Source organism: Chelon labrosus, assembly GCF_963514085.1.
Source record: "Chelon labrosus genome assembly, chromosome: 10".
Lineage (NCBI taxonomy): Eukaryota > Metazoa > Chordata > Actinopteri > Mugiliformes > Mugilidae > Chelon > Chelon labrosus.
Genome location: NC_140360.1, coordinates 29,046,760 through 29,074,748, shown reverse-complemented (window position 1 = coordinate 29,074,748; position 27,989 = coordinate 29,046,760). Strand labels below are relative to the sequence as shown.

At 39.0% G+C, this 27,989-nt stretch overlaps 1 protein-coding gene across 1 annotated transcript in view; it reads left to right on the top strand.

The window, feature by feature from the left end:
* Positions 1-1,219: 1,219 nt before the first annotated feature.
* Positions 1,220-27,989, top strand: part of ctnnbl1 (catenin, beta like 1) — a 52,712-nt gene continuing 25,942 nt past the window's right edge. The window contains exons 1-11 of the mRNA XM_084553405.1: positions 1,220-1,469; positions 3,189-3,419; positions 5,089-5,195; positions 5,463-5,604; positions 6,455-6,550; positions 9,235-9,328; positions 12,011-12,102; positions 12,711-12,783; positions 13,880-13,938; positions 14,937-15,085; positions 20,341-20,522. Of these exons, the coding sequence (XP_084409531.1) occupies positions 1,260-1,469; positions 3,189-3,419; positions 5,089-5,195; positions 5,463-5,604; positions 6,455-6,550; positions 9,235-9,328; positions 12,011-12,102; positions 12,711-12,783; positions 13,880-13,938; positions 14,937-15,085; positions 20,341-20,522 (1,435 nt within the window). The 5' untranslated portion in view covers positions 1,220-1,259. The remainder of the gene's footprint in view (positions 1,470-3,188; positions 3,420-5,088; positions 5,196-5,462; positions 5,605-6,454; positions 6,551-9,234; positions 9,329-12,010; positions 12,103-12,710; positions 12,784-13,879; positions 13,939-14,936; positions 15,086-20,340; positions 20,523-27,989) is intronic.

Genomic DNA, 27,989 nt, shown 5'->3' with positions numbered 1-27,989 from the left:
AAAAGGTCTTTGCTGACTCCAAAGGAGCGGAGTTTCCTAAGGAGGTATTGCTGCTTCTGACACCTCCCGAGAGTCTCCTCTATGTTGGAGGAGAATTACAGCAGGTTGTCAAAGATGATGCCCAAGTATTTTAACTCCCCAACTAGCTCCACATGCTTCCCATGGATGATGGTAGTGACTGCTGCAGCCAGATGACTGTGTTTCTTCGAAAAGGTCACCGCCATCTCCTGCTCATTTCATTCCTATGATACTCGTCACTACCACAGACAAATCTGTATTAACGCATGTCGAAAATAGTCCTACAGTGTTTCTTGGCTACTACTTGTGTCCTGCTCCTCTGCTGTTGCACTGCCTACTTGTGATTAGACCCACTGGCTCTCTGTTTAAGACTGAATCATTGGTCTACTATTTACATTATTTTAATGTGGGGCTTGTTTTTTTTTTTTATAAAAATAAAATACCTGACAATTGAACTTAAAAATACTGCAGTTATGGTGAAATTGCACAGTATATACTCAGTTTTGCTGATGTGACAGAGTATATCAAGTTAAGTAAAGGAGACATTCATTCATTCATTCATCTTCTGTAACTGCTTGTCCCATGGAGGGGGGCGACGTACACCCTGGACAGGTCTCCAGTCTATTGCAGGGCTAACACAGAGAGACAGACAACCATTCACACTCACACTCACACATAGGCTACAGCCAATTCAGAATCACCAATGAACCTAAGGAGCATGTCTTTGGACAGTGGAGGAAGCTGGAGTACCTGGGGAGAACCCACACAGACACAGGGAGAACATGCAAACTCCACACAACAACCCATAACCTTCTTGCATCAGTGCTAACCACCGCACCACTGTGCCCCCCAAAATGTGGACATAAGAAAAAACAAAACACTAATTGTTTGCTCTTATTCTACAAAATTAGAATCAAATTACTAGAAAAATTAGTTGTGTATTTTGTCAAATTATTTCCAAAATAGTTTTGTGTTGCTGGTGCTATGAGTTTCTGCAGCACGTTTCTGTTTTCGTTGTGAGTATTAGCACTGAACCTGTTGACTCAAGTTGCAGTGCGCAGAGCTCTCTCGGCCACTGTTCATTTGCAATATTTTGAGCTTGAAGCAAGCATTGTTTATGAGCTTTATGTACATAGAGACACTTTACATTAAACTGTAGACAAGAGAGAGAGGGGGTGTGGGCTAATTATCTTTTCTTGTAGTTATTTGTAAAGTCCTTACGACATCTCTGCTTACAGTCGATGATCGCTACAAACAGTCAAGGTTTACGACTATGTGTCTTTACGACAATGATCAAGCCTGTTTTACGGCAGGCATGTGTATGCGGGAAGCTTGTTGTTAACCGAATAGCCAACAGTTTAAGTGTGCAGGTTTACTTTTCTTTCCAAACAAATCATCTTCAAGGATACTTACGCGGACAAATGGATGTTGGAGAGCTCCTGAACTATCAGGTAGGCGTTTTATTCCGCCGTAGGGCAACGTTGATTTAGCTAATCTTAACTCCTCTCATTCATTTGGTTGTATATAACACTACTGCTAAGAGTCACTGGTACACATTAGCTAGCATACTTTAGTATATTTACTCTTTTTTTTACGTCATGCAGTTTACAGTCAGTAAGTCACTCTTGTGTAGCGTCCACACGACAAAAGAACAACTCGAGTCCTTGTTTATCACTGAATAACGTTAGCAGCTAGCTTGCTAGCTAACGTGTCGCTGCAGGGAATGAAGGGGGAGGAAGGCAATGATGCTCAGACTTAAAAGAATACTAATACTAATACTAATAATAATAATAATAATAATAATAATAATATAGCTCCTGAGGTATTATTTTGACAAAGACACTTCGGTGACATTGTTTGTCTTGTGTTCAAATGTTCAAAAGTGACTCGAGATGTTTTCTTTATCTTACAAGAAATACACTTGCTGTGTTTACAATCGTTTGTGATCATTTTGCGAATTCGACACATGGCAGGCCCATTATATCATTTATTATGTACAAGTCACATCTTTTACATTAGTTAATGCGTTGCAGCTTATTTTTAAATGTGTCAGAGTAGCTCCTAATATGGTATTTCTGTCTGTCTGTTTCTGTGGTTTCTGCCCGTCTGTGGTATATTGATCTGTACATGGACATGATGAATGTAAAATAATCACACTGCTAATCTCTAATGAATTACATTTGGCACCACTTTACACAAGTGACACCATAGTCATTTCAGGATTTCATAATTGTCTACATACTGATACATATACTACTCCAGCAGACTAAACCCTGTGCATAGAATAGAATAGAATGTATTGTCATTGTACAGGTACAACGAAATTAAGGTTACCTGAGGCCCCCCTTAGGTGCTGTAGAAGTATTGGAATACAAATAAATAAAAGAAATGTAAAAAAAAAAAAAAGTGTACAAAACAATAAACACTAACAACCCCATTCACACATAATAAGAAGTCACTCTTACTGCACATCACTTGAAATTATTGCACTTGTTTGTGAGAAATGATTGCACATATGAAAGTATTGCACGGATGAATTGCACATTATGAAAATTATTGTATGAATTATTGCACAATTCACATTATTATTTCTTTAATGTTTGAGTTGTTTAGTGTGATTATGTCTCATGCATAGAAGCCATTCGTCAGTCAGTTAGTACTGGCCTTCAGTGTTCTGAACCGTCTACCGGATGGTAGCAGTTCAAAAAGTGAGTGTCCGGGGTGGGTTTTGTCCTTAAGTATCACCTGGGCCTTCCTCAGGCAGCAGGAGTTGTATAGTTCTCGTAAGGAGGGGATGGGGCAGCTGATGATCCTTTAGGCTGTGGTGACAACCCTCTGGAGCTTCCTGTCTGCGGCAGTGCAGCTGGAGAACCACACACAGATACAGTAAGTGAGGATGCTCTCTATGGAGCACCAGTAAAAGGACACAAGCAGTCTCTGGGAGGGGTGGCTGTTCCTTAGGGTCCTCAGGAAATAGATAAGCTGCTGTGCCTTTTTGACAATGCCTCTGGTGTTGGTGCTCCAGGCCAGGTCGTCCTCGAGGTCCACACCCAGGAACCGGAAGTTGGAGACTCTCTCCACACAATCCCCTCCGGTGAACAGTGGCTGATTGGCCGCTTTGCTTCTCCTCTGCGTATGATCACATTTCACCATCTCTTTTCATCTTGCAGCCTGATAGAGGAGCAAAGCGTCCCAGGGATGAGGATGGCGGATCAGCAGGAGGAGAGGAGGACTCCAGAGGAGGCAAGCAGCAGAAAGGGCTCAGTGCTAGGGAGCTGGCCAGATACCGGGAAGCAGCAGGAATGGAAGGCGGTGTTGAGATGAGGGAAACTGAGGAGCTGACTGGAGACAAGAAGAAGATCCTGGATAAACTGATGGACCAGGATGAAGAAGAACCTGAGGTGGGAAAATTTAATGTATAATTATTACAGTGTTTTGGTAATTTTTATGTGAAGTGTCATCCTTGTTCAAAAACTATTGTGAGCTTTTATTTGAGAATGACTTCCTCTCTCAGTTAAGTGAAGCACAGTTTGTTACAGAACTGAACAGTGAGCAGATTGTTTGCACTTTCATATAGGAATTTGAGACTGAATTGTCAGCATGCAAGCATAGGTTTTACCTCTCCCATAAACCAAATCACACATTAAAGAACATAACTAAACACGTCTGCTGTCTGGAAGTACTTTTTAGTAGTGTTATAAGGCTGTTTTTTTTTTCCTGGAATACATACAGCACTATAATTAAGATAATGAATATTTTTAAGGAGTAGCTTAAAAGGTAAATAGTTTCTTTTTTTTAATGCTTGGTTAATGGTTGGTTTAATGCTCATTTAGCTGTCAAGTATATTGGCCTACATCAGACTAATTTTGAAGTTTATTGTCCATAATATATATGCACGGTGCACATGTGAATCAATGAGAATAAGAGATAAGACAAGCCTTTATGAATCACTGGGTGAGGGAACTTTATTTATTAACAAAAATACTCAAAAATAAATGTCTGGATTGGGGAAAATAAAACTTCAGGACATCATTACTTTTGGATCACTGTGATATGTACTCTGAAAAACTATCCATTCAACTTTGTTCCAACTGATTGCATCTGAGCTAACAGTACATCACTATACACCTCAGAATTCAACACCTTTCCTGTAGTTTGGAAGTGAATGTCCTCTGATTAAAACTGACCAGGCCATATTCATTATATAACTATAATTTGAATATGTTTTGATAAATGTGCACAGTATGAATTTTATTGCTCGGTGTAACCTTTGCTGTGTATATGACAATACACTTCTTGAATCTTGAATCAACAGCTAAAATAACTAGAATTTGTCAAGATTCATATATATTTGCCCTAACTGTCTGTAGTTACTGATGCCTATGTTGTTACCACAGAAACCCATGCAGATAGGTTGGTAGGTTGGAAGGTTGGACTGACACAATGATTCTGATCACTTGCAACAGTTAAGACAGCCAGAAGATAGTCTTGATGACTTATCACCCATCATCCACTTGAAACCTGTTTTTTGAACAAAAAAAATAATATTTTTAACAGATTTAATGGTAGAGTGTAGCTATGGTGTGTCGATGGTGTTAGCTGCTTTTGGAAGGCGTGAGGTTCATCTGAAAAAGTCAGGATGTTCTAAAATTGCAATCTTTATGGCACATTGGTTTATTTGTATTGCACTATTTGGTACTGCAGATAAATAATGGGCATCTCCTCAAACTGTAATTACTTATTAAGTCTGTGATTGAAGAAACACCACAAAACGCAACAAGAACTGGCACTGTTCCATAATGTCACATGGCTGTAATGTTCTAACCTGTCATTGTACTTTGCCTTTTTTTTTTTTTTTTTAAAGCCAGGAGGTCAAACTCATTCCGGTTTTAGTGAAATACAAAGAAATTCCTTATGATTGAAGAAAATGCCTTATGGCTATGGTCCTCTCTTATAATTAAGGTCACCCTGATGTTTGACTATTACTGCAGCAGTTGTTTCAATTATATAATTTATTTTTTTCCCCAATCTTTTTCTCCTTTCTCCTCGCCTTTTGCACTAATCAAACAGGCAGAACCGGTCGATGAGAGCTCAGTGAAGAAAATGATCCTGACCTTTGAGAAAAGGTCGTACAAAAACCAGGAACTGAGGATTAAGTTTCCGGACAATCCAGAAAAGTAAGCCCACTGCAGGCAGTGCACAGTTTTATGCTCTTGGTAGAAGTTTTGGAGATCATTAAAAATCTTCTTTTATAGCTTACATACTTCACATTCATTAACATATGACATGTAATAACATAGTTAATATAAACATTTGTGTGACTTAACTGAAGCTTATCACTTTTTTGTGAGTTTAGATTGTTTGCGTCACTTTTTGATTGGTAAATTTAAAGAGCACAATAGAATGCAAAACTTAAAATTTTATTTATTTATTTTTTAAACCAGGTTCATGGAGTCAGAGCTGGATCTGAACGACATCATCCAGGAAATGCACGTGATTGCCACAATGCCAGATCTCTACCACCTGCTGGTGGAGCTTAATTCTGTCCATTCTCTGCTTGGCCTCCTCAGCCATGAAAACACAGATATCCTTTTACATGGAGATTGAATCAGACTGCCTTTCACTTTTCATCAATTTGACCTGTGTTAGAAATTCAACTTTGGTCTTAAATCTTATTCATCTGCCCTGTTCGATAGAGCTCCATACTGGTCCAAGGACTTTAAGATCCATACAATTGTGACTCCTGATCTATTTTTTGAAGTTCCCACAGAGTTTTGCACTCTTATCACAGTCTGGTAACATACACTTTGGATTTTATTATGTGACGTCTTTCAACTGATACGGAGAAAAACAATAGTGGAAGTGCTGACTTAAGGCTAAAATTCCTCAAAAAAATTTAAAAATAGCTCAATAACACTAACAAGGAAGGAATTTCCAAACCATTGGGAGGGATGATAGCGCTTGATCGTTTCTCTCTGGTTGGAACAAATCCGTTCTTTTTATTTATTTCATTCATTCTTTGCCCCACAAGGTACAAGTTTGTGGGAGGGACAGAAACATTGTGGTAGTAAAGCAATTCTTCAAACAAGTTGTTCATCTTAACTCAGTGTAAAGTTGAGAGATGAAAAAGCAACTTATTCTCTTATTTTTGCAGCAGCAGGCAGGACGATTTTGTGCAGGTCAATAAAATTCCATTCTTGTTGATATTTTGTGGCATGTAAATCCATATACATCATTTTGTAAACAGTTAAGTAGAAATCTTTAATCAGAGTTATTTCAGTCAGGTTGAAGAAAGAATTATTCATGTAAACAGAGCCATTAAGCTTTGTCTTTCAGACAGAGGGTGGTGGGTAATGTATTTGCCATGTTTTGAAAAGCAGGGAGAAAGGAGCATTGCTTTAGATCTTTTAGCTTTTGTCCTTAACCTCAAGCACATGTCGCCATAGCAGTGGTGGACTTGCTGCAGGAGCTGACAGATATCGACACTCTCCATGAGAGCGAGGAGGGTGCTGAGGTACTCATAGATGCTCTGGTGAGTTCAAAATTTAAATCGGTCTATGGTGATATTGATGAAGCAGCACTTTGTGGAGTCAATACTTTTAAGTTCCTGGGCTCTGGCATCCAAACCAGGCAGAGGAGGATTGATTATTTAGTCTGAATTAATGAATCAAGAGAAAGAGTTCGGTTGGCTCTCGCTAACATGCATAAAGTCAGATCATTTTTGTTTTCATTCAGCAGAGGTGGTCCATATTTGACATGTTGATTAATATAGATTTTTTCCTGCTTTCATTAGTTGTTCAGTGATTAAATATAGAATTATGCTCAAGTAACAATTAGTCAAAAGACACAATTACAAATGAGTTTGTTTTCAAATAGTCTACTAACTTTTGAAACATTGCAATTAAATGGGCAACAAATGTGATTGATTATTAGTTTAACAAGTTTGCCTTGTCTTATACTTTTTCATTGTGAGGTGGCAGTTAAATAAATTTAATTTAGAAAGTGACAAAAACTTAGTCACATTATGTAATGCCATCTGCATAATTATGCCATCTCCTGGTCCACTCTTTCTTTGTTACACTCCAGCTGTGTGTGCTGAAGATCTCTTTCTGTAGTTGGGCCTGTCATACTGTCTATGAAGCAGGGAGATTTATAGATAATGGGGCCTCAAGACTGATATCTCATTATGCCTTTGACATTTAAAATGGACTCAGACAAAGGTCAAACTACAATAATATGTAGGTGCACATATAATGGACAGAAGAACTATGTGGCCCTTATTCTTTGTGGCTGTCACTGTGTCACAGTGGCTTTTTCACTGTTATTAGTGACCATTCACACACTCAGGTCTGACCGGATATTCAGTCCAAGTTGAACATGGACATTTCTCAGATACTTTTAGAATCACTGTGACTCAAAGAATATTTTGGATGTCCATCGCAAACGAATTTATGTGAATCTGCTCAGATTAAAGTAGTTCTGGTGCTCCTATCACTATATAGGAATATTCATTGTATATACTGTATATGTGTGGACTGAAATTAGTCTCAAAACGTTCACAAATACGTCTTGCATGATCCACAAGTGAAACATGAAGTTAATGGGCAAATGCGTACAATGATTGCGTGTGCATTTGGGTGGTCACAAATGTGTAACGGCCAATTCCAAGTAGTTTGAACATACAGTTAAAATCAGAATTATCCAACAAATTAGGTTTATTGGGAAAATGTACAAACTAGCAGCTGTTTGCAATGAACAAATCAAACAAGAACAATTTCGCTAAATACAACTAATATTACAATCGGTTTCTCCAAATTCAGCAAAAAAAAAAAAAAAAACACTGTTAATGACCACTGCAGTCCCAAAATTATTCAACCCCTTCATGACAAGCATCTTTAGTACTTAGTAGAGCACCCTTTTGCTGTTATGACCTGCTGCAAACATGGTGCACAGCCATACACCGGCATCTGGCAGCCTTCCTGAGGAATCTTAGCGCATTCCTGATGGCCAAAGGCCTCCAGTTTACTAATATTGTTGGGTTTGCGTGCTGCAACCACCTTTTTCAAATCCCACCAGAGATTTTCAATGGGGTTCAAGTCTGTATCCTCAGAGCTGTAAAATATATACATTGATGTATTGTTGGACTGTGTTTACTACAAATGCTGGACATGCTAAGAACTTAGTCACTTAGCAGCATATCTGTAAGTGAAATAGTAATCAAAATGCATATCATTTAATTTACTTTCCATGTGTGCCCTGTTTGTTAATGGTTGCTTTTTGACTGTACTAGCAGAGTAATAGTGCAAATCTCTTCCTTTTTCTTGACCAACTGCACAATATTCGACAAATAATCATAGACTCAGTGGACAGAAGTCAAAGATTGTTGACAGAAAAACTGTGGTGTGCTTGTGAATTGCCACATGATGTGACAGCTGGTGATTTAGCAGCCTCAGTTGGCTGTGCAGTAATATCAGGATGAAGGCATTATATAAATGCAGTCCATTTACCATGCAATGGAGCGCCCATAAACCTCACGCTTCTTTATTGCTACTTCCAAGGGAAACAGTTTCAGGGCAGCAAGGGTTGGTTAAATCCATTTGTCTCTCCTCTTTGCTGTGATGCCTGCAGCTCCTCTGTCCTTGCTGCCAGAAGGCCAGGTGGTATCCTTGATAAGATAAATCAAAATGATCCACGATGTTCTCTAGTGACTCATAAATCTGTGTTGACCGTCCGTCTTCTTTCATCGGTAATGATACTTTTATCCAGCCCGCCAGCGCCCCGCAAGCTTTTTTTGGTTACGAACCTCCAATCTTGACTTGACTGATAACACTTGGACATCTTCAGAGAAGCTGCGAGATGAACCAAGTTTCATCTGCCAAGACCAAGACATAAAAGTGAACCATCCTGTCATCCCTGCCTTTCTCTGTGTACATGTTTTAAATTTGGCAGATGTCCAACAAAGCTGAAATACTGGTTGTTTGGAAAGTGTTAATGGAAAAAAAAATATTAAGATTCGCTTTCTAAAACCACATGCACATCACCAACAATCATATTTCACATTACACACAACATTTTCAATGGGACTGAGAAACATTATGGTTAATTTTTTTTTGTGGTGGATGAAAGTGTTTTTTCACAATACACTAAGTACATTTTGGCTATGTCTGTGGTGACACCTTACTGTCTTGACTTGAACTTCCATCTTTTTGTTTGTAGTTGGAGGGTCAGGTGGTAGCTTTGCTGGTGCAGAACATGGAGCGGCTGGATGAACAAGTAAAAGAAGAGGCTGACGGTATCTATAACACACTGGGTAAGGAGGTGTACACCAAGGTCTTAACAATTACTCTCCAGTCTCTGGTTATCTTAAAGAAAACAAATCATTACCATACACTGGTTTTATTATAAATATTACACTAATATTATCCCTTTGTAAGCAAAGTAGGTCCATATTTTATTCTTATTATCACAGTTATCCAGTATGGGTGGACTGAAATGTTTTCCCCACAGCTTTGTCACCTGGAATTGACATGAATAGTCATAGAATGACACAGCTAAAGTTATTTCCCTGCCATCTGTCCAATGCTCTTAAAATACACTGAATCAAACAGTGAAATTAGACTTTATGTTGGTGGAGAGAAGTATATCAAATATATCAAATTTGCATAGGTGCCGTTCAGGGCTGCAACGCTTCTGGCTCCTTGCCATCCATTATGTCAATTAATGTGGAATACATAGATGCGCCAGATTGTTGACATTCATCCCCAATTATCCTGGCTCCATGCTGGGCATGCTAAAAAACATACCAAAAGAGCATGAATCTGATTGTCAAATGTGTGGAAACATTTTAAACAGAGACTCAGTTGCACACTTAGTGAAACTAAAATGGCCCATGGTAACAGAACAAACTATACACAAACACCTCAACAGAAAAGATTTGCCAGGTCTCAGACCCTGAAACAACAGCATTATAAGTATTTGGACTGTTACAGTGAATTTTGTCTAGCTGTTGTTTGTATGCCAATAGGTCAGGGTCGGTGGGCATCTGACATATTTTCCAACACGAGACCATGTAGAAACATTGCAGAGGGTTATGGTTATTAATTAATGATACGTTAACCAACAGATTCACTGAATAGTCACTAATATGTGAATTTGGTATTACCAGCTGTATTTATTGTCCTCATTCTTTTGTTCTATTTCCTATTTTGTCTATATTCACTCACTCATCACTGAAGAAATGTTAATTTGTGTGGTGCATCTGCTGCTGTGGTTGTAGTTATTTTACTTCAGAAATCTACAAAATATATCATTTGACCCAGTGTCCCCAAATTTCTGCATTATTGACTAAAAGCTTATCTGGATAAAAAAAATTTCAGTGCATGTGGTACAAATATATGGAAGCAATCTCAGATAGTCAGTGCATACTGCAGAGATTCTGGATCTAGATGCTCATTATAAAAACAGGCTTGGATAATAATAGCAGCTCAGTAACATTTGAATATTCTGAGCAAGAATAATTGAATAATTGATAAACCATACCTTGTTCAGTGCTGAAACATGACAAGCATTTCCAGAGGGAGATATGCCTTTAAGGTATGTATGAGCCAGTGTTGGAGCTTTGGGCAGTAGAGTGACAGGAAGTCCTTGCAGACTTGATTTTGACATTACACACAGAAGAACTAATTTTATTTGTATTATTTCTGCTTTAAGATTGTGTCTCCCTGCTGCCAAGTTTCCTAGACATTTTCAGACAGTGAAAGGAAGTCGTCAGTGTCTCATTTCAATGTTCTGGCAAATTTAAGCACTTTTAAAACACTTAATGTTCAGAGGTTTTACTCCTTGTAAATGCCTATAATACATTTAATGTATGAAATGTAGACACAAGGTCTAGGAGACGGCATGGTCCAGCAGATAGTTTGAAAAGTCATGGTCTCTGCATTTAGCCTCACATGGATGAGACATTTCTGCCTCTCAGCTCTTTTTGTGTTGAATGAGTCTACTGAGATGATTTTTTTCATTGTTGCCAGATTGAGGCCGAGTGTCAGGAGGGCTGTTTAGGTGTGTGTATTTGGTTCTGTCTATGAGGGTTATATCGTGAGAGCTGCACTTGTGCATCCTCTATTCCAGGCTTGTGTGTGCGTATGTGTGTTATCAAGGGAGCTCTCCAAGCTTGAATAAGCCTTTTGTCTGCCTTGGCTGCTCTCTGCTCTGAGCCTGCTGTCCTCCAGGAGGCTGTCTGTCTGCTCTGTTTGAATCCCTGATAAAGGCTCTTCCTCTCTTTCCCTCACCAGCCCAATCCCGTCCTCTGTTGCTCTCCCTCTCTATCATTTCTCTCTCATCTGCAGCCTTTCTCAAAAGATGTTGCTCATTTTGTATTTATTTCATTTTTTTTTTCTTTTAGTCTCACAGCACATTCTCTTTTGGGATCATGTTATCCCTTCATTCACTTGCTTCTGAAATCCCTCATTCCCACATCTTTCAATCCTTCATCTTTGGCTCGTCTTACTACCCTCTTCCCTCCCTTCTGCTCCTACTTCTTAGTTTTTCCCCTTCTCCCTCTTTCATGATCATTCCTCTGTCTCCATCTCTCTCTTTTTCTGCTTGTGTCTGCTCTGATAGAGACATTATGTAGCAGGGACAGCTTTCTACTGATACTGGAACAGAATTCAGATGAACCCTCTATAAAAAGATGTCTGTCTTGTTTCACAGTGAAAAGTTAATTTTGACAGATGGAAGTCTTTGATATAGTGTTTACACTCAGAGTAAACATCGATGTAAGGATTGTTTGTGTAATTTTATAAGATGAGAATGATACTGTAAGACAAAGTGTAACTAACATGGATGAGTCACGTCTGGCTGATCCACTTAATAAGATGAGGATCGGTTATGATATTATCATTTCACCAAATAACATGCTCATGGGTACGTTGGCTCACTGGACAAGAACTGTGAAGGCTCTGTTTTAACTTTTGTCTCTGTATGTCTTCCTCAGCTATTATAGAAAATATGGCGGAGTTCAGACCAGGCCTGTGCACTGAGGCAGCCCAGCAGGGACTCATGCAGTGGCTACTCAAGAGAATCAAGGTAAGAACTTAACTGTGCTTTCTCAAGCTGAAGTTGCATCAACAAATTGATTAATTATGAAGTAAAACCTCTGATAAACTTGTCATTTCAAGTATGTCAGATGTGGCTTTTCCTTCTTAATATTTTTCTAAACGTATATTTGTAGATTTTAGATTGTTGTTTGGACAGAACAACTTATTTCGTGACATCACTTTGGCATTTAGGAAACAGTAAAAAGCATTTAATAGCGTTAATGTTTATTGATTTATCAAGAAAAGAAGTCCATTAATCATTTAAAAAACAACAACAAATTACAGCCTTATTTTTCTTGCATTGACTGCAAATCCTTCTGTTCCATTACTAATTTCATCCACTGCAGTCTTCTAAAGGTCATTTATATCTGTATTTTTACTCTGTTGGGTTGTGACGAATTCATTATTGCGAGTATAAAAATGTGTTTCGAAATGGTGTCTGTATATCGCTACTTTGAACAACATACAAGGCAGAATCTCTGCTTGAGGTCAGAAATGCAGATTTGGATGTGGTGTAAATGGTGCTTTTCTAATTCTCTGGAGAGCAGAGTTTCTCAACATGAGAAGTAATTAGAATTTGTTCTCTTTCCCTCTCAGGCCAAGATCCCTTTTGATGCTAACAAGCTGTACTGCAGTGAAATTCTGGCCATCTTGCTGCAAAACAATGACAGTAAGTGTGCCTCAGTAAATGGTTTGTGGGTTGCTAATTATTTTAGTTTATTGTTCTTATTTTCGCCACTTTCTATTCTCTTTTGTTTTCCTCTCACATTGTGCCTCCATTCACTTTTTTTATCTTCTCCATGTTCTTTTCTTCCTCTTCTTTTTCTTTCCTGTCATTTTCCTCCATTTTCTCCTTTCCGTTTCATGTTTTCCACAACCTCTTCTTGTGTATTTGCTGTCTTCTCCATCCTATCCCTCCTTCACTAAAAACCTGGTAAAGCCTCATGTAGCCACAGGACTATCAGGTCCTTGGACAGGTTCTCATTAAAGGTACAAGCCGCATTGATATTCAGTGGGAGTCGTGTCTCATTTTGCACTCACTCCCCTCCTCTTCTGGCTCTGCACCCATTCGTTTTTCCCTCATTGCCTTTCAAATGCAAAGTATAATGTAAAATGATTTATTTTTTATTTTTCACAAAACAAAAGAAATGTGTGGCCATGAATATTGGCCTATATTTAATACAGTCATTGGTTTGAAGTAAGAATAAGCCAAATCACACGATTGCTATTAAGAAACTGATCATGATGTGCCAGTTTAAATGTAATTATCACTTGCTGCTGTTGAATGTGACTTACAGCTCTGAAGGGTTATATGTAAAAATGCAACCTCTCTTCCCTTCCTTTAGATTAAGCACATTTTCCAAAAAAACTCACATGCACATGTAAAGTGACAAATGTGCAGCATGTTTTTTGTACAAAGTATTTCTGTGTGTCCTATTTGAAGCCGTTATGAAACAGGCATGTTGTGTGAATATATATTTGTCATTGCCTTCATTTTTCCTAATGTTCTCACTCTCTGTATTTCCCTCATGGCCAGTGTGTTCGTTAGTATTTATGCTCATTGTATTCCTCTGGAACACTTTTTTTGCCATTTCCTTTCTTCCATTTCCTCTATTTTCTCATGTCTAGGCATCCTTTCTGTCATGGTTTTCTGTCCTCTATACTGCTCCTTAAATGCGCAACCATTTCAATTTAATCTCCCTGCTGTCGTGTTCTACCATTTTTATCTCTCTGTCTTGTGTCTTCTTTATTTTTCTTTTCTGCAGATACGAGAGAGCTCCTTGGTGAGATGGATGGCATTGATGTGTTACTGCAGCAACTATCTGTAAGTTTTTCTTTTACTCTGAAGCTTTAGTTTGCTCTACCACTACCCCTAGTTATTAATCCACCGGTCACCAGACTCAATATTTCGATTCGAGCAGCGTGCTGCTGTGTAGTGGTGGTCAGCACGCCCAGGTCCTCGCCTTCGCCTGCCACCCAGCTCACAGTTAACGTCTTCTATGGGCAGCTGTGGCTCAGTAGGCAGAGCGGGTTGTCCACGAACCAGAGGGTTAGCGGTTTGATCCTTCCAGTGTCCTTGAGCAAGACACTGAACCCCCATTTGCTCCGAGTACATGGCACTGGTGTGTCAATTTACACCTCACATTTGAAATCCATCTCCAAATGTGTCTCAAGGTGCAGTAGAATGTTGTGACGGATGCCGCCTCTAATAGACTGCTGCTGCTGTAACAGAACCACAGTGCTGTTTGTTGTCATGACATGAAGACTTGGAGAATTGTGCATATTTTGGAACAAGCTGTAAAGATTATAACTAAAACTCTGGAAACTTCCATACGGACATTGATTTCAACACTCTTTGCAGCAGTTAAAACTTCCACTAATAAAGGTAAATAAAGACATTTTCTTATGAGGTAATCATAATTGAATAACTGCAGTAGTTAATTTCGGTTCAGAGTTGTTTATTAGTTTAGGTGGTTAACAGGTACAAGGAGAACATATTTCAGAAGCATCTCATTAACAGATGTCACTTTTGGAGCATTCTCTCCTCTGGTGATCATTTAAAAAAGCAATTGTGTTTTTTTTCATCAGAATGGATGAGCCAAATATCCCCTTATGAAAGAGCTCCCATGTTAAGTAGGTGGTGCCTAATGTGAATTAGGATGCATTTTATGTTTACACTGCCAAAGGAATGTGGTCAAATACATCCCAGACCACCTCCTAATGAGGTCAGGAAACAGATCACTGAAAATGCGTCCTCACTTCGTCCCACACACTTGCCCGTCTTTACATCTTCATGCCATGCTTTTGTCTCCTGCCTCTCAGGTGTTCAAACGTCACAACCCATCCACAGCTGAAGAGCAGGAGATGATGGAGAACCTATTTGATGCTCTGTGTTCCTGCCTCATGCTGCCCAACAATCGGGACCGCTTCCTCAGAGGAGAAGGTCTTCAGCTAATGAATCTCATGCTTAGGTGAGGCTGCACCCTGTCACAAATGTCACTATGCCACACTCCATAGTCCGTTCAAAAGTTGGGGAGGAACATTTATTGAAAGATATAGTCTTGCTTTTTCAAATGGCTGAGAAACTCACAGTGTGTGCATCTCCTTACTATATTAACATCCTTCTTTCTTATACAGATGCATATTTTATGCTAATGCCAAGTGTAAATTTTCTTGTTTTTCTCTTCTACTGTCATTATCCTGCCCCCATGTTCATAAGTCAGTTCAGGGAATGCAATGTATTTTCTGGGGACATCTACAGTATACCTATGTTGGAGCTGATCGTTGTATGATATTTATACTGTTATTTTGTTGTAAAAGAATGATCCACCTCCAACATGAAAACCACCAACCGGTGAAGCAAATCACACTGATGATCGTGTTTGTAACTTTGATACATACCACCAACTGAACATTGTTGCAGACCAAGCAACAGCGAGGCCTTGCATTCTGGTACCATATGTTCCCCAGCCAAGTGACACCTGTGTGTCAGAACAAGCATTTACTAGGTCAGACCACTTGGGTCTCCCTCCCTGTGACCCTGTCACTGGTTCGCTTTTCCTTCCTTGGACCTTTTTTGATAGGTACTGACCAGTGCAGCCCCCCCCCCCCTTTTTTTTTTCTTTGAAGATTCTGTGACCCAGTCATCTAGCCATCACAGTTTGGTTCTTATCAAAGTCGCTGAAATCCTTTCTCTTGCCCATTTCCTGCTTCGAACACATCAACTTTGTGGACGAAGTGTTCATCTACTGTCTAATATATCCCATCCAATGACAGGTGCCATGATAATGACATAATGATTGTGATTCACTTGATTGGTCATAATTTTATGGCTGAACATTGTAATTCTCATCACAATCCCTCCATAAACATCAGTTTTATGTTTGCTGTTAAGCGTTTTAAAAGTGTAAATAGGTCATTGCTTGCTTTAGTTAGAATATTGTTGGTCAATAAACACTAGCTTCTTTAGCTAATTGACAATGATAAGAATGCATACAAGGGGTTTAAATATGAAAAGAAATTTGTAGACTCTTATGCTTAAAAACTAAAATATTATATATATATATTGTTATAAATGCTTTAGTCTGAACTGGTGAGATTTTCTGACAAACAGCAGCCTTTGAATTAAACCACAGTTATAAACCTACCTACAGCTTGTACTTAGGTTGAATGGTTGCATCAGTTGTATTTATTTGCAACAGGGCACTTCGTTTTAAATTGCCTTGGCTTTACTGCTCTATTACATAAATGCAAATACAGTGCTAGATAAGCAGAGACAAAGTGTGAAAACTTGTTATCACAAATGCAAAAAATATTTGTCGATTTACCAGTATCACTCACTAGGTGTGTTTTTGCTCGCTCTTTTTAGAAACAGAAGTGCAGGTCTATAGAAATCTCTTATCAGACAATCTAACTTTCACAGCTCACTTCAGCGCATTTTTCTTCCTTCATTCTGTACATATGTGCACTCTGTTGCCTGGCGAGAATGCCAGTTCAATGAATCAACAGTTAGTGGAGTGTAGCAAGGCAGCGAGCTGACCTTAAGGACTCAGATCATGCATTAGTCCACCGGATTTTTTTAAATTGTTACATCACACACTTAGAAACAGACATTCTTCTCTTTAATCTGAAACTTGAATGATTTGAAAATAGTGCAACACACATTTCAGGTTATTATTTAGATTATTTTACCACATCAGGACGTATTGAATGGCGCCTAATCTCACGGGAAAGCAGATGTAAACAAAATTGAGACTGTGATGCAACAATTTGCTGTTACTTTGTATATTCTTTGAATACGAAATAAGCAACAACAAAAAAGTCTTCTCTATTCACCGAGACACTTCCATCCAAAACTAAATTTCAGGCCTCTGCAGCCTTGTCCTACATAACAATATTCTCACATGGTGAGCCAACACAGCTGAATGTTTGTCGGACCAGGCGCTGCAACTGAACCTGTGATGTACCAAGGCTATTTCTCTAGACACATTTCTGAAAACCAGAGAGTTTGTTCATAGTTAGAATTTTAAACATTCAAATGTTTTAGACTTTACACCTCCCTTCCCCTTAGAATGGGATTCACCTATTTTCTGGTCATATCAGTGTTTTGGTCAATGTTTGGGGAATGTACATACGTTTAAAAAATTCTTCAACCAGTCCATCTTTGAGGGATTTTGTTTCATCAAATCTCTGACTCTAATTACAGATGTACTCTCATGCTAGTATCCACTAGACACAACCCATTGTCTATTTTTAGGTGACTGCAGTGTACAGTGTAGCTCAGTGTTGAGTTAAGTCAGCTGTCTACCAACTGAATGGCCTCAGTTTCCCTTTTGAAAGTACACTAGATATCGCTCCCCCCTGCCCTCCGCAGCCGTCCATCATATATAATGTGACTGTCTGCAGAACCAGACACAACTGACTAAAATATGTGTCCCTCCTCTGAGATAAACACTGTCATCTGTCATTGGTGGGAGTGGAGGAAGTGACATCTTGACAGACAGCTATATTTCCTAAGAGGTGGTGCGTACGTGTGTGTTGGGGGAGTACACAGAGCAGCAACCAGTTGGTCCTTTTCATAATAGCAATTCTTTTATGATTAAAATTGATGAATATATATATATATATTCTATATAAAACAACTGACTTTGAATAACAATTATGATTAAAGCGAAACTATGACATGGTGGCAGGCAGTCAAGGGGATGTGGCAGCCACAATGATACCAAATTAAAGAATTTTATAATGTATGTCATGTTGCTGTCCTACCTACTGGTAATGCAGAGGATACACATGTGGACAAAACTGTTGGTACCCTTCTGTTAAATAAAGAAAAACCTGCAGTGGTTTTTCTTTACTTAACAGAATAATTAAAAACAAACAAACAATTAAACTGGTTTGTACAAAAATTATGGTACCCTCCTTTGGAGCAAACTGCTCCAGCTGTCTCAGGATTGAGGGTGCCTTCTCAAGACTGCATGCTTCAGCTCTATCCACAGATGTTCAATAGGATTTAGATCAGAGCTCATGGAAGGCCATGTCAGAGTAGTCCAATGTTTTGTTCTCAGCCATTCTTGGGTGTTTTTTGGGTGGTTCATTGTCCTGTTTGAGGACCCATGACCTGCGACTGAGACCAAGCTTTCTGACACTGGGTAGCACATTTCCCTCCAGAATGCCTTAATAGTCTTGAGATTTCATGGTAGCTGATGTGACAAAAATCTCCAGTTTTGTCTCATCTGTTCAAAGGAGATTCTCCCAGAAGCTTTGTGGCTTGTCAATATGCATTTCGGCAAATTCCAACCCAACAATGGAGTCATCCTCTATCGTCTTCCATGAAGTGCACTTTGGTTCAAACAGTGACGCATGCTGCGATCTGACACTGATGTACCTTGAACTTGGAGTTCATCTCTTTGGAAGCTGGCTCTTTGGTTACCATTCATATTATCCGTCGCCTCAATTGTCATCAATTTTTCTCTTGCAGCCATGTCCAGGGAGGTTGGCTACAGTCCTGTGGACCTTAAACTTCTGAATAATATGTGCAACTGTAGTCACGGGAACATCAAGCTACTTGGAGACTGTCATATAGCCTTGAAGTTTTGCACGCTTGTCTATAAATTTCTCTCTAACTTCCTGAGACTACACTCTTCTTAGCTTTCTGTGGTCCATGTGATACTGAACAGCACAGTGGCCACTTTTCACCCTTTAAATTGGCAGAATGAATGAATTCAAGTTGAAGACATCTGTGATGGTAATTACAGGACACATGTGCCTATGGCCAAATTATTTTCTTTTCTAGGGTACTATCATTTTTGTCCAGGCCAGTTTTATTAGTTTGTTCTTTAAAATTATTATATTGAACCACTATTCAAAAGCTTTTTCTGATTTTCATTAGTTAATTTTGAGTAAACTTTTATTTATTATTACTTTTGTCCATTTCAAGTTGTTTCAGTGACCACCGTGGGTTTTTCTTTCTTTAACGTAAGGATACCAACAATTTTGCCCATGTGTGTTTTTCTAACAGTGACTTGCATGTACCTTCTGAGACAGATGTTTGAGACAATGATCTGAATATTTACTGAGCTTTCATTAATTTTTTGTAATCGCTTGTCCTCTTGAGGTCGCGGGGGGGCTGGAGCCTATCCCTCATTGGGCCAGAGGCGGGGTACACCCTGGACAGGTCGCCAGTCTATTGCAGAGCTAACAGAGACAGACAACCATTCACACTCACAAATACGGGCAATTTAGAACCATCAATTAACCTAACGGGCATGTCTTTGGACGGTGAGAGGAAGCCGGAATACCCGGAGAGAACCTATGCAGACACAGGGAGAACATGCAAACTCCACACAGAAAGGCCCAGTCGGCCGATGCATTCAAACCCAGAACCCTTTTGCTGTGAGGCATCAGTACTAACCACCACACCACTGTGCCGCCAGTACGTATTAGAACCCAAGTCTGGTAGCTTGTCATTTGGATATCAGCAAGGTGCGTGTTTCAAGTGGTACAGAGAAAGAAAAGAGAAAAAAAGAGAAAAAAGATGTGTAAATTGGATGGTCCTACAACCAGTTAGAGTCATTGTGTTGTAAACAATTTCAACTTCATGAAGCACAAAGCCAGACCCACCCATCCCGTCGACTGGTTTGCTGGGAAATGATTATTGTTTTAGCAGACTTAATGCGGAGAGAGGGCAGAAGAGTGTACAGTTACATAGTCATACTGCCGTTGTAGAAGCGACCTGTCCTTTAAAGGACTAACAATTAACAGTAATTAAGGCATTTAGAGAGAATGCCTTAATGTCATATACTTCGTTGCTCTGATTGGTTGTTGGACGATCCAATTTGCACGCAGCAGTATTTTTTTCTCTGTACTGACTGAAACACATCCCATAATGAATCCCAATGGCGGTACGCTAGGCTAATCATGTGTATGACTGCGTCGCTGTTACTTTTCTGTGTATCACTGCATAAAGCCCGCCCACATGATTTGACTAGCCCGGTATATTTCTGCCAGAGCATAACCAGTTCCCAGTGGTTAGCCTTTGGCTAGCCTCCAGGCTAAGTCTACCCAAACCTGTTCAACAACATTTTTTGTAATGTAAAAATTTAAACAAGTACAAATCATATCAGAATTTCTGGCCCCTTTAATGTAAATCTTACAACCTATGCAATGCCATTGAAAATTAAAGTTTCTTATGTTTCTAATATTTATTGATGGTACCTTTTTGCAGAGAAAAGAAAATCTCTCGAACCAGTGCTCTAAAGGTCCTGGACCATGGGATGATTGGACCAGAGGGAACAGATAACTGCCATAAGTTTGTGGACATCCTGGGCTTGCGAACCATCTTTCCTCTTTTCATGAAAACCCCCAAGAAGATGAAGAAAACGGGTGCTTCAGAAAAAGAGCATGAAGGTCAGTCACTAACTACAAGAAGGCAACTTCTGCAAACGTCACCTTGTACTGACCTATAATATGTGATCCACAAGACCAAGCAGTAAAAGGTGAAAGACACGTCATTGCAACAAATAAATTTTAAATAAAGGAAATAATCCAATGGAAACCAAATAACTAGAGTAAAACAATGCAAGCTGTCAGATTAAACATTTGTGATTCATTTAATCAACAATGATTTTTTATTACTATTATTTATGTATATTTACATGTGGAAAAGCACTGCAAATAGCTGACAAATGCGAGAAGTCATGAAAAATTTTATTTTTCTTTAAATCTATTTAGATTTAAAATCAGTAGGATTTGAATGCACTTTTTTTAAACTAAAAAAACAAATTTATTCACTGAGATGAAGGACGTGCAGCACAGCTTGTTTATTTTAGGAAATACTATTTCAAATGTAATATATTTCTACAGATTTTGGTATGATAGTATTGTGATTTTGATATTTCACTCATACCTAATGAGCATAAATTGACACTGGTATTTCATGATTTTATTAAGATATTATTAAAGATTAACAGTATGATTATAATAGTTCCTTAGATACTGAGGGGGGAAGTTATGTTTCTAACAACCTTCAAAATCTATGTATTGCTAATTGTATTAATTGTGATTCTGCTAATTAGATGAGGGCATTCTTTCCGCTCCTGCTTCTTGTTTTACGCAACATGCAGACACACCCGTTTCCTGCAGACACACTCACTCCTAATCTCCTCATGTATCATGGTTCGCTGCCTCTTCAGCCTGTCGGTTTACGCTATCAATCCAATCTTGATTGATTTTCCTGCCTCCGCTCTCGAACCTCTCTTGTCTCTGAGTGAGAGATAGGAAGTGCAAACAAGAGCCAGAGATGAAAAAAGGGAAAAGAGAGAGAGAGAGGTCCATGTCATACAGGACAAGGAAATAAAATATAGAGGAGACTGAAAGGAAATAGGTTGTCGCCTTGTCCATCTTTGTGCTTTGTTTGATTACCTTCATCCAAAATGTGAAACCCCTCATCTCGCTCTGTCCATATTAAGTTTCATATGTCCAGAAGAGCTTTCCGGCTCTGCAGAGGAGAACTAATTGTCTTCCATTGTGCGCTGTTTCACCAAGGGACTTGATGAATTAACCTTTGACCTCCTTGAACAGCAGGAGGAAGAGTAGGAACGATAACCAAGTCTGGCTGGGAAACCTTTTTCCCCAGTATGTTGAAACCTCTGGCAAGATGGACTTTGTAAAAACACCGGCTTCAGACAGAGATATGAAAATCCACCCTGAAGGTTTTCCCCATGTGAATTTAGGCCAGTATGATCTCAATCTGTTGGTATTTCCGCTGGGAAACTTTTGGACCTGGCATTCATGTAAATGTTAGACATGTACCATCCACCTAGACCAGACCAGGCGCCCCCCACAGCAATGACACTCCCTGATGGCAGCATATATATATATATATATATGTGTATATACACATAGGGTAAAACTATACATAGGCCTGAACCCCCTATTTATATATAGTTTTACTGAACCACAAATATGGACACGTTTATCTGTCTTTGTGATGAGATTTGGAGCCTGTATAGGATTTCCTATCAGTTCTCCACTGACTCAAACAGCCATTTTGTGAGATGCCTGATATAATAAAAAACATATTGAGGGAACACTCCTTCTCCATAAGACTACTAATTGAAAGTGCCATGAATCAAGTGGTTGTCCTGAATAACAGAATAACACTGTAGATTAATTAACTATCATGCACTTCAAACAAAAGTAATTAGGTGTTGAGGCCTCTCTGTCCTTCTATCCTTAGTCCCCACTCTCTGGTATTTATTCCATTGCTCTCTCTATTATAAACCTTGGTGCAAAGATTGATCCCCGTGAAATCCTTTCTGAAATTGACACAGCCCAAATGACCAGGGATTGCCATATTAGCATACGGAATGGCATAATTAATAGAGACATTCTAAGACAGAAGAAAAATCTGAAAGGAAACAGCAAATTGCACTTCCCTGCTCATGAACAGTTTTGTCACGACACTGCCAGTCACCTTGTTTTAGGGTCTCAGTTTATTGGTGTATGTACTCTGTCATTACCAGTGAAATGAGATTGTATGATGGAAATTGGTGGCAGCCGGTTGTTATATTTAGGCAGCTAATGATGCGAGCAAGTGTGAGAGGGAACAGAAGTAAACAACTAATTTACATGGTGAGGCACAATAGTCCTAGCTCCGTCTCCAGCTCCAGAAGTGTTTCTTTGTGTGTTCTTGCTGTTGTTTGTTTGGTGGCAAAAGAATGCACAAGAGAGGGAAGGGAGGCCTTTGAATGCCACGCAAACACCTTCCAGTGCTGCGAAAGACATTATCATGACCCTTATTTTCTAATGAATGCACTAAAACGGGTAATGAGTGAGGCATGTGCGTTGAAAGACTCCTGATTTCAAATTACTGTCGTTTCTTTTTTTTACTGTGGGATGCAGGCAGTGAGAATAAAAAAAATGGAATTGCCCATTTGATGGAAACAAGATGCTTTTATTAAACCAACCCCCCTCTTCCTCCTACAAAAAAGAAAATAATGGCAGTTTCATTACAAAAACAAAACTTGGAATAGTATCAGGCCATTACTTTATCACACAGAGCATGAATACAGATGAATATGTGACACTAGATAGGTGACTCTAGTAGAGAAATTTGGTTATCTGGATTTAATGACATAACGTATATCACATATATCAAAAGTAGTTCTCTACTACTTTACTCTCTACTACTGGAAATGGAGTTCTCATTCAGTCATCTCCCTCCTAGCACTGAGCGCCTTTGGCACAGATTGAGATCAGTAACATTTTACATGATACAAGTTTGATTGTAATCCTTGTTGTCAGAGTCATGCTGTGTAATCCTATTATTAGTGTATTTCAGAGGGAGAGATTTGCAGTTAGATCCTTGTGTAAAGACGCATCTAATTAACATCTTCATGTTTCATCTTTCCTCTTGTGGGGATCGGTTGTTTTCCATCTCTGTACACTTTAATGAAATATGCTATGAAATGTGTTTTTTCTTTTTTTTCTTTTTTGTATTTTAGTACTCAACATACAAAAAAACCCACACACATTCATATCAGCCATTTTTAATGTAATGTACAACAGGTGCAGACTAAGTTCAAAGATTGAACTTAGTCTGGGGAGTCTGCCATGTAATTTCTACTGCACAAGAGCGTGAACAACGGGCATAGTTCAAATGACTCTGTACGCAATTGGATAGTCATTCACCAATCAGACCATCGATCCGGGTGACGTACTTTGCAGAGCGACGCAAAACTCGGCAAACACGTCTTTCTTTTGTATGAATTCTTCCAGTGCAAGTTTCTGTTCCGTTTTCAAAGAAAACTTGCCTTTGAAATCTTTTAAAACAGCAGCGACAGCGGCGTCGACGGATAGCTGTGCTCTGGTGGCTGCCATGTTTCATGTAAACAACAAGCTGCTTGCCGACTTTACCGTCGCTTCTCTGACGTCATCGTTTTGAACCCACCAATAGCGCGCCAGGCGGATAAGCCCGTTTGTGATTGGCTCCAGAAAAAGTGGATCAGCTGCAGGAGAAATGAATGTGTGGGTTTCCAGACTGGCGAAAGCCAGACTACAACAGGTGTATCATAAGTAGGATATAGATCAGTTGCAATAATCTGTATGTATCATAAGAAATAATTATGAAATCTTTTAGAAGTGTATGAAATTTTTTTCTTTTGTCATCACTGACTATCCCTTGGAGAAGTAAGAAAAGCCAGTGTACTGGTGAATACACATGAGGCTTGTATGGTTTGTATAGTATATGCGTTTCTTTATTAAGTAGGCTATAATATATACTGGGTTGCAGTCTATACAGTACTTTATCCAAGGTGCTATTTTTAATTTCCTGACAAACCAACTCTTTCACTGTCATAGGATCAACGTGGTCTCACAGGAACCTAGCACCAGTTTATTCTATGGGCTTTCATTTTTAAGTGTCTCAGTCATGAAAAGCCCCTTTTGTAGACTCCTGTTTGTGTCCCATATGAAGATTCAGTTAGTGAAACATAAGATTGACTAAAATTTAATGGCTTCATTTAAATTACAAAGTTAACACAAGAAAGTGCTACTCAAAAAAACTGCCCTGGTCTCTGTTTAACCACAAATGTAACTGCACTCTATTTTCCATCCTAGTTTTTATAGTTCCTGAACTTAGAGAGTTGTACCCACCCGCAGCTATTGTGCGAGAACTACATTATTAATTATTCTGTTCCTCATGAGGCTCTGGGTCGCCAGAAGATAAAAGCCCTACAGGTGGTACTTTGGTGGCCCAGGTAGTGTTGAAGTGACGTTTGCAAGGCTAAATCTAGGAAACTGATCAAACGGACTGTGTCTTTCGGGTTGCTGTTTGGATTTTGTGTTTTCAACAAGATGTTTGCCTAACAGCTCTAAATGATGCATCGTTTTAAATATTTTGGCAAACAGTCACAATAAAATTCAGAGCCAGAATTCATTCCTGCTCCTTCAGATGTTGAATGCTGACTCTATAGCCCCTGAAAGGTAGCCTGTGGTGCTAAGAGGCTGATTGCTCTCCCCAGGGCACAGTTAGTCCAGGCCCAATTGGTCTGCCAGTGTAGTACCACATATCTATTCCTCTGTCATTCAGAACTACACTATGCTTTCCTTTAGCTGTCAATCAGTAAATGAATCCAGGCCCTTCTGGGATATATGCATGTTAACTCAGTGCTATGGATGCCTTGGGGCAAAAATGAGGCGAATGGTGAATGATTAATGGATGATGAGTGTAGGCCATTATTTGGATATGCATGGCAAAATGTGAATGCAAATATAATTCAAGAAAGAGTGGATGTAGGACTTGTTCACTGCTCTGAAGTAGTTTTAAGATTATGGATGGGTTTTATGTACCAACTCAGTCAGCAGTGCCAGTTACTCAACTGTGGAGCAGTTTTGGTTTGTAGCAAATGACCATTTGTCTGTTTGTGACACTGAGCCATAATTCCTTTGTTTTGTGCTTGTTTTAAAAGATGAATCACAACTGAGCTATCTACAAATGCTGCAATCAACTCAGAGGTCACAAGTTGGTTTAAAAGGAAACCTGTGTTCATGTAACTGCAGTTAAGATAATAGCTAATTTGATGTTTGTATTTAGACATGACCCATCTGCCATGATTGATTATGCCTTTTCTTGTTAGTGACCTCACATTGTTAACAAGTACATGCTGACCCGAGGTGATCCTACTCAGCTCTGGTGGCAGCTCCCCACAGACTACACGGCTGTTTGGCATTTGTAACAAAGGATATGTAACAACTTGTGCACGTCTCCCTACTTTTTCATAGAAAGATATGTATTTTTATAAACAGTACTCAAGTCTAAACTTAAACATGCAAATTAAGTATTGATTGGTCACTTTGCTAAGGACAGATGAGGAAGCTGTTTTATTCATCCTTGCCCTCTATCAGCACCCACAATGTAATCCTGCTTCCACCCCCTCACAAATCTCAAAGGAGCAGTCTCTGTTTAGTTTTAAACTCTTTGGAGAGAATGTTCCACAGCCGGCGATCAATAGCCTCCCTGGCAGGGCGTGGAGGTGGCGACATCAATTACCACTCGGATCAAGTTGATAAAGTAGTGTCCTTTTGGAAATGGCAGTTAGCCCCCTTGTCATTGTGTACAGGAAATAAGGTTGGCTACATTAAAATAAGGGATCCTTGGACTGAGCTTACCTGATGTGCAACCAGAGCACATAGTTTTAAAAACATGTAGTACCTGTCATACTAGTCAGTTAAACTGAATTTGATTTATAGTTCCACCACCTCTTTTGATATGCCTTGATATGAAGGATATTTCGCACAACTCTTTACACCATGATATAATGGCAAGTACATAGTCTTCAGGCATGGATCCCTTCATTTGTCCTTTAACTAGAAACACAACTTTCAAAAGCACTAAAATAAACATATTTAAAGGCACACCTACTCTTTAAATAGATTATTGGTACAAAGACGAATATACAGGAATTCTGGATGAAGCTGTACATGCTAAAATCAGTGCCCACACTGATAATGGTAATAAGCTGATCGTTAGTACTGTAGGTGCAATGTTACCATGATAGCTTTCTTCATTTTGTGTGTTGGCATGCTACATACAAAACACGATGGAAGTGAATGGGAATGTCATTTGATTTTGATGATGACTGCAACTCTACGAAATAAAGTGTACCAAATCTGTCCTCTGGGGACAATGAAGTTTCATGAGAGCCATGCAGTAGTTGTTTTTGTATGATTTCATATTTTTTATATATTTTATTATTTGTTTTTACCAAGGATCAGCATAGATATTAGCATTCGTAGAGCTTTTTTTATGTGCTGGGTTTTATGATCAGTCAGTCTCCAATAAAACATCAAGGAATTAGTGAAGCAGCTGGCTTGTTATTTACTGACTTTTAATGTTTTTAACTGCGTTCAAAGACCTGGGAAGATAATTACCTGAATATTTCATAGGCATTGAAAACCTGTTTCCATGATCAACTTCTACCTGCAACATTTTAATCTGAATATAATAACTGCTTTCCTTATTTTTCCATCACTGTCAATTAAATCTGGTCACAGTACACCTATTGTGCACAGCCCCGATAAACAAACAGTGCTTGATGCATTAGTAAATAGGAACTTAAAACGTTTTCCAATCTTTCACTTTAAATGCTGTTTATTTATTCATGAATATTTTGTTTTTTAGAGCCATACCGCAGATATACAACTGCATTTTCTGGGCCTTTAATTGCGTCATTAATAATGGCTAAATGAAAAGAGATTTAAGGTAAAAGATCAATTTAATTGGGAGGAAAGTAATAGGGGACTACATAAGATTTTCGAATCAACAGTTGTCATTCATTAAGTCGAAAGCATCTGCCTCACAGATTCAGAAGTACCTATCGCATCTGTCGATTTAGTTCAGCTTTTTGAAGGCTATATTTTCAATCCGACCTTGTCTCCACAGCAGTGTGACTCTAGTTTGTTCCCGGGTGTTTCTTTTGCCCATACTGTTAATGTCACAGGGTATTTGTATATTTTGAAAGAGTTGACGATGGCAGGTGTTACAGCCTTTAGTTTTCTCTGCCATCATGTCGTGTGGGTAAAGAAACTGTGTGGTTGTAGGGAATTGCACAAAGGGAACTGACAGCAAACACGACCCCTTTTAAAAAGCAGAATTGGGATTGATTCCTGTACTCTTGTTGCTTAGCAACTGCAAAGCCTTGTTGAGGGAGAATATTGACCTCTTGTTGATAAAGTCCAATTACATTTTTTCCCCTCCACTCTGTATATTCAGTGATTTTACAGTGTCATGTTCTGCTCCCCTTGAGTGTACAGTGTATATTTCATTCAATATCCTGGAGAAATATTATACTATGGATCTCGCCCTCTGGTGCA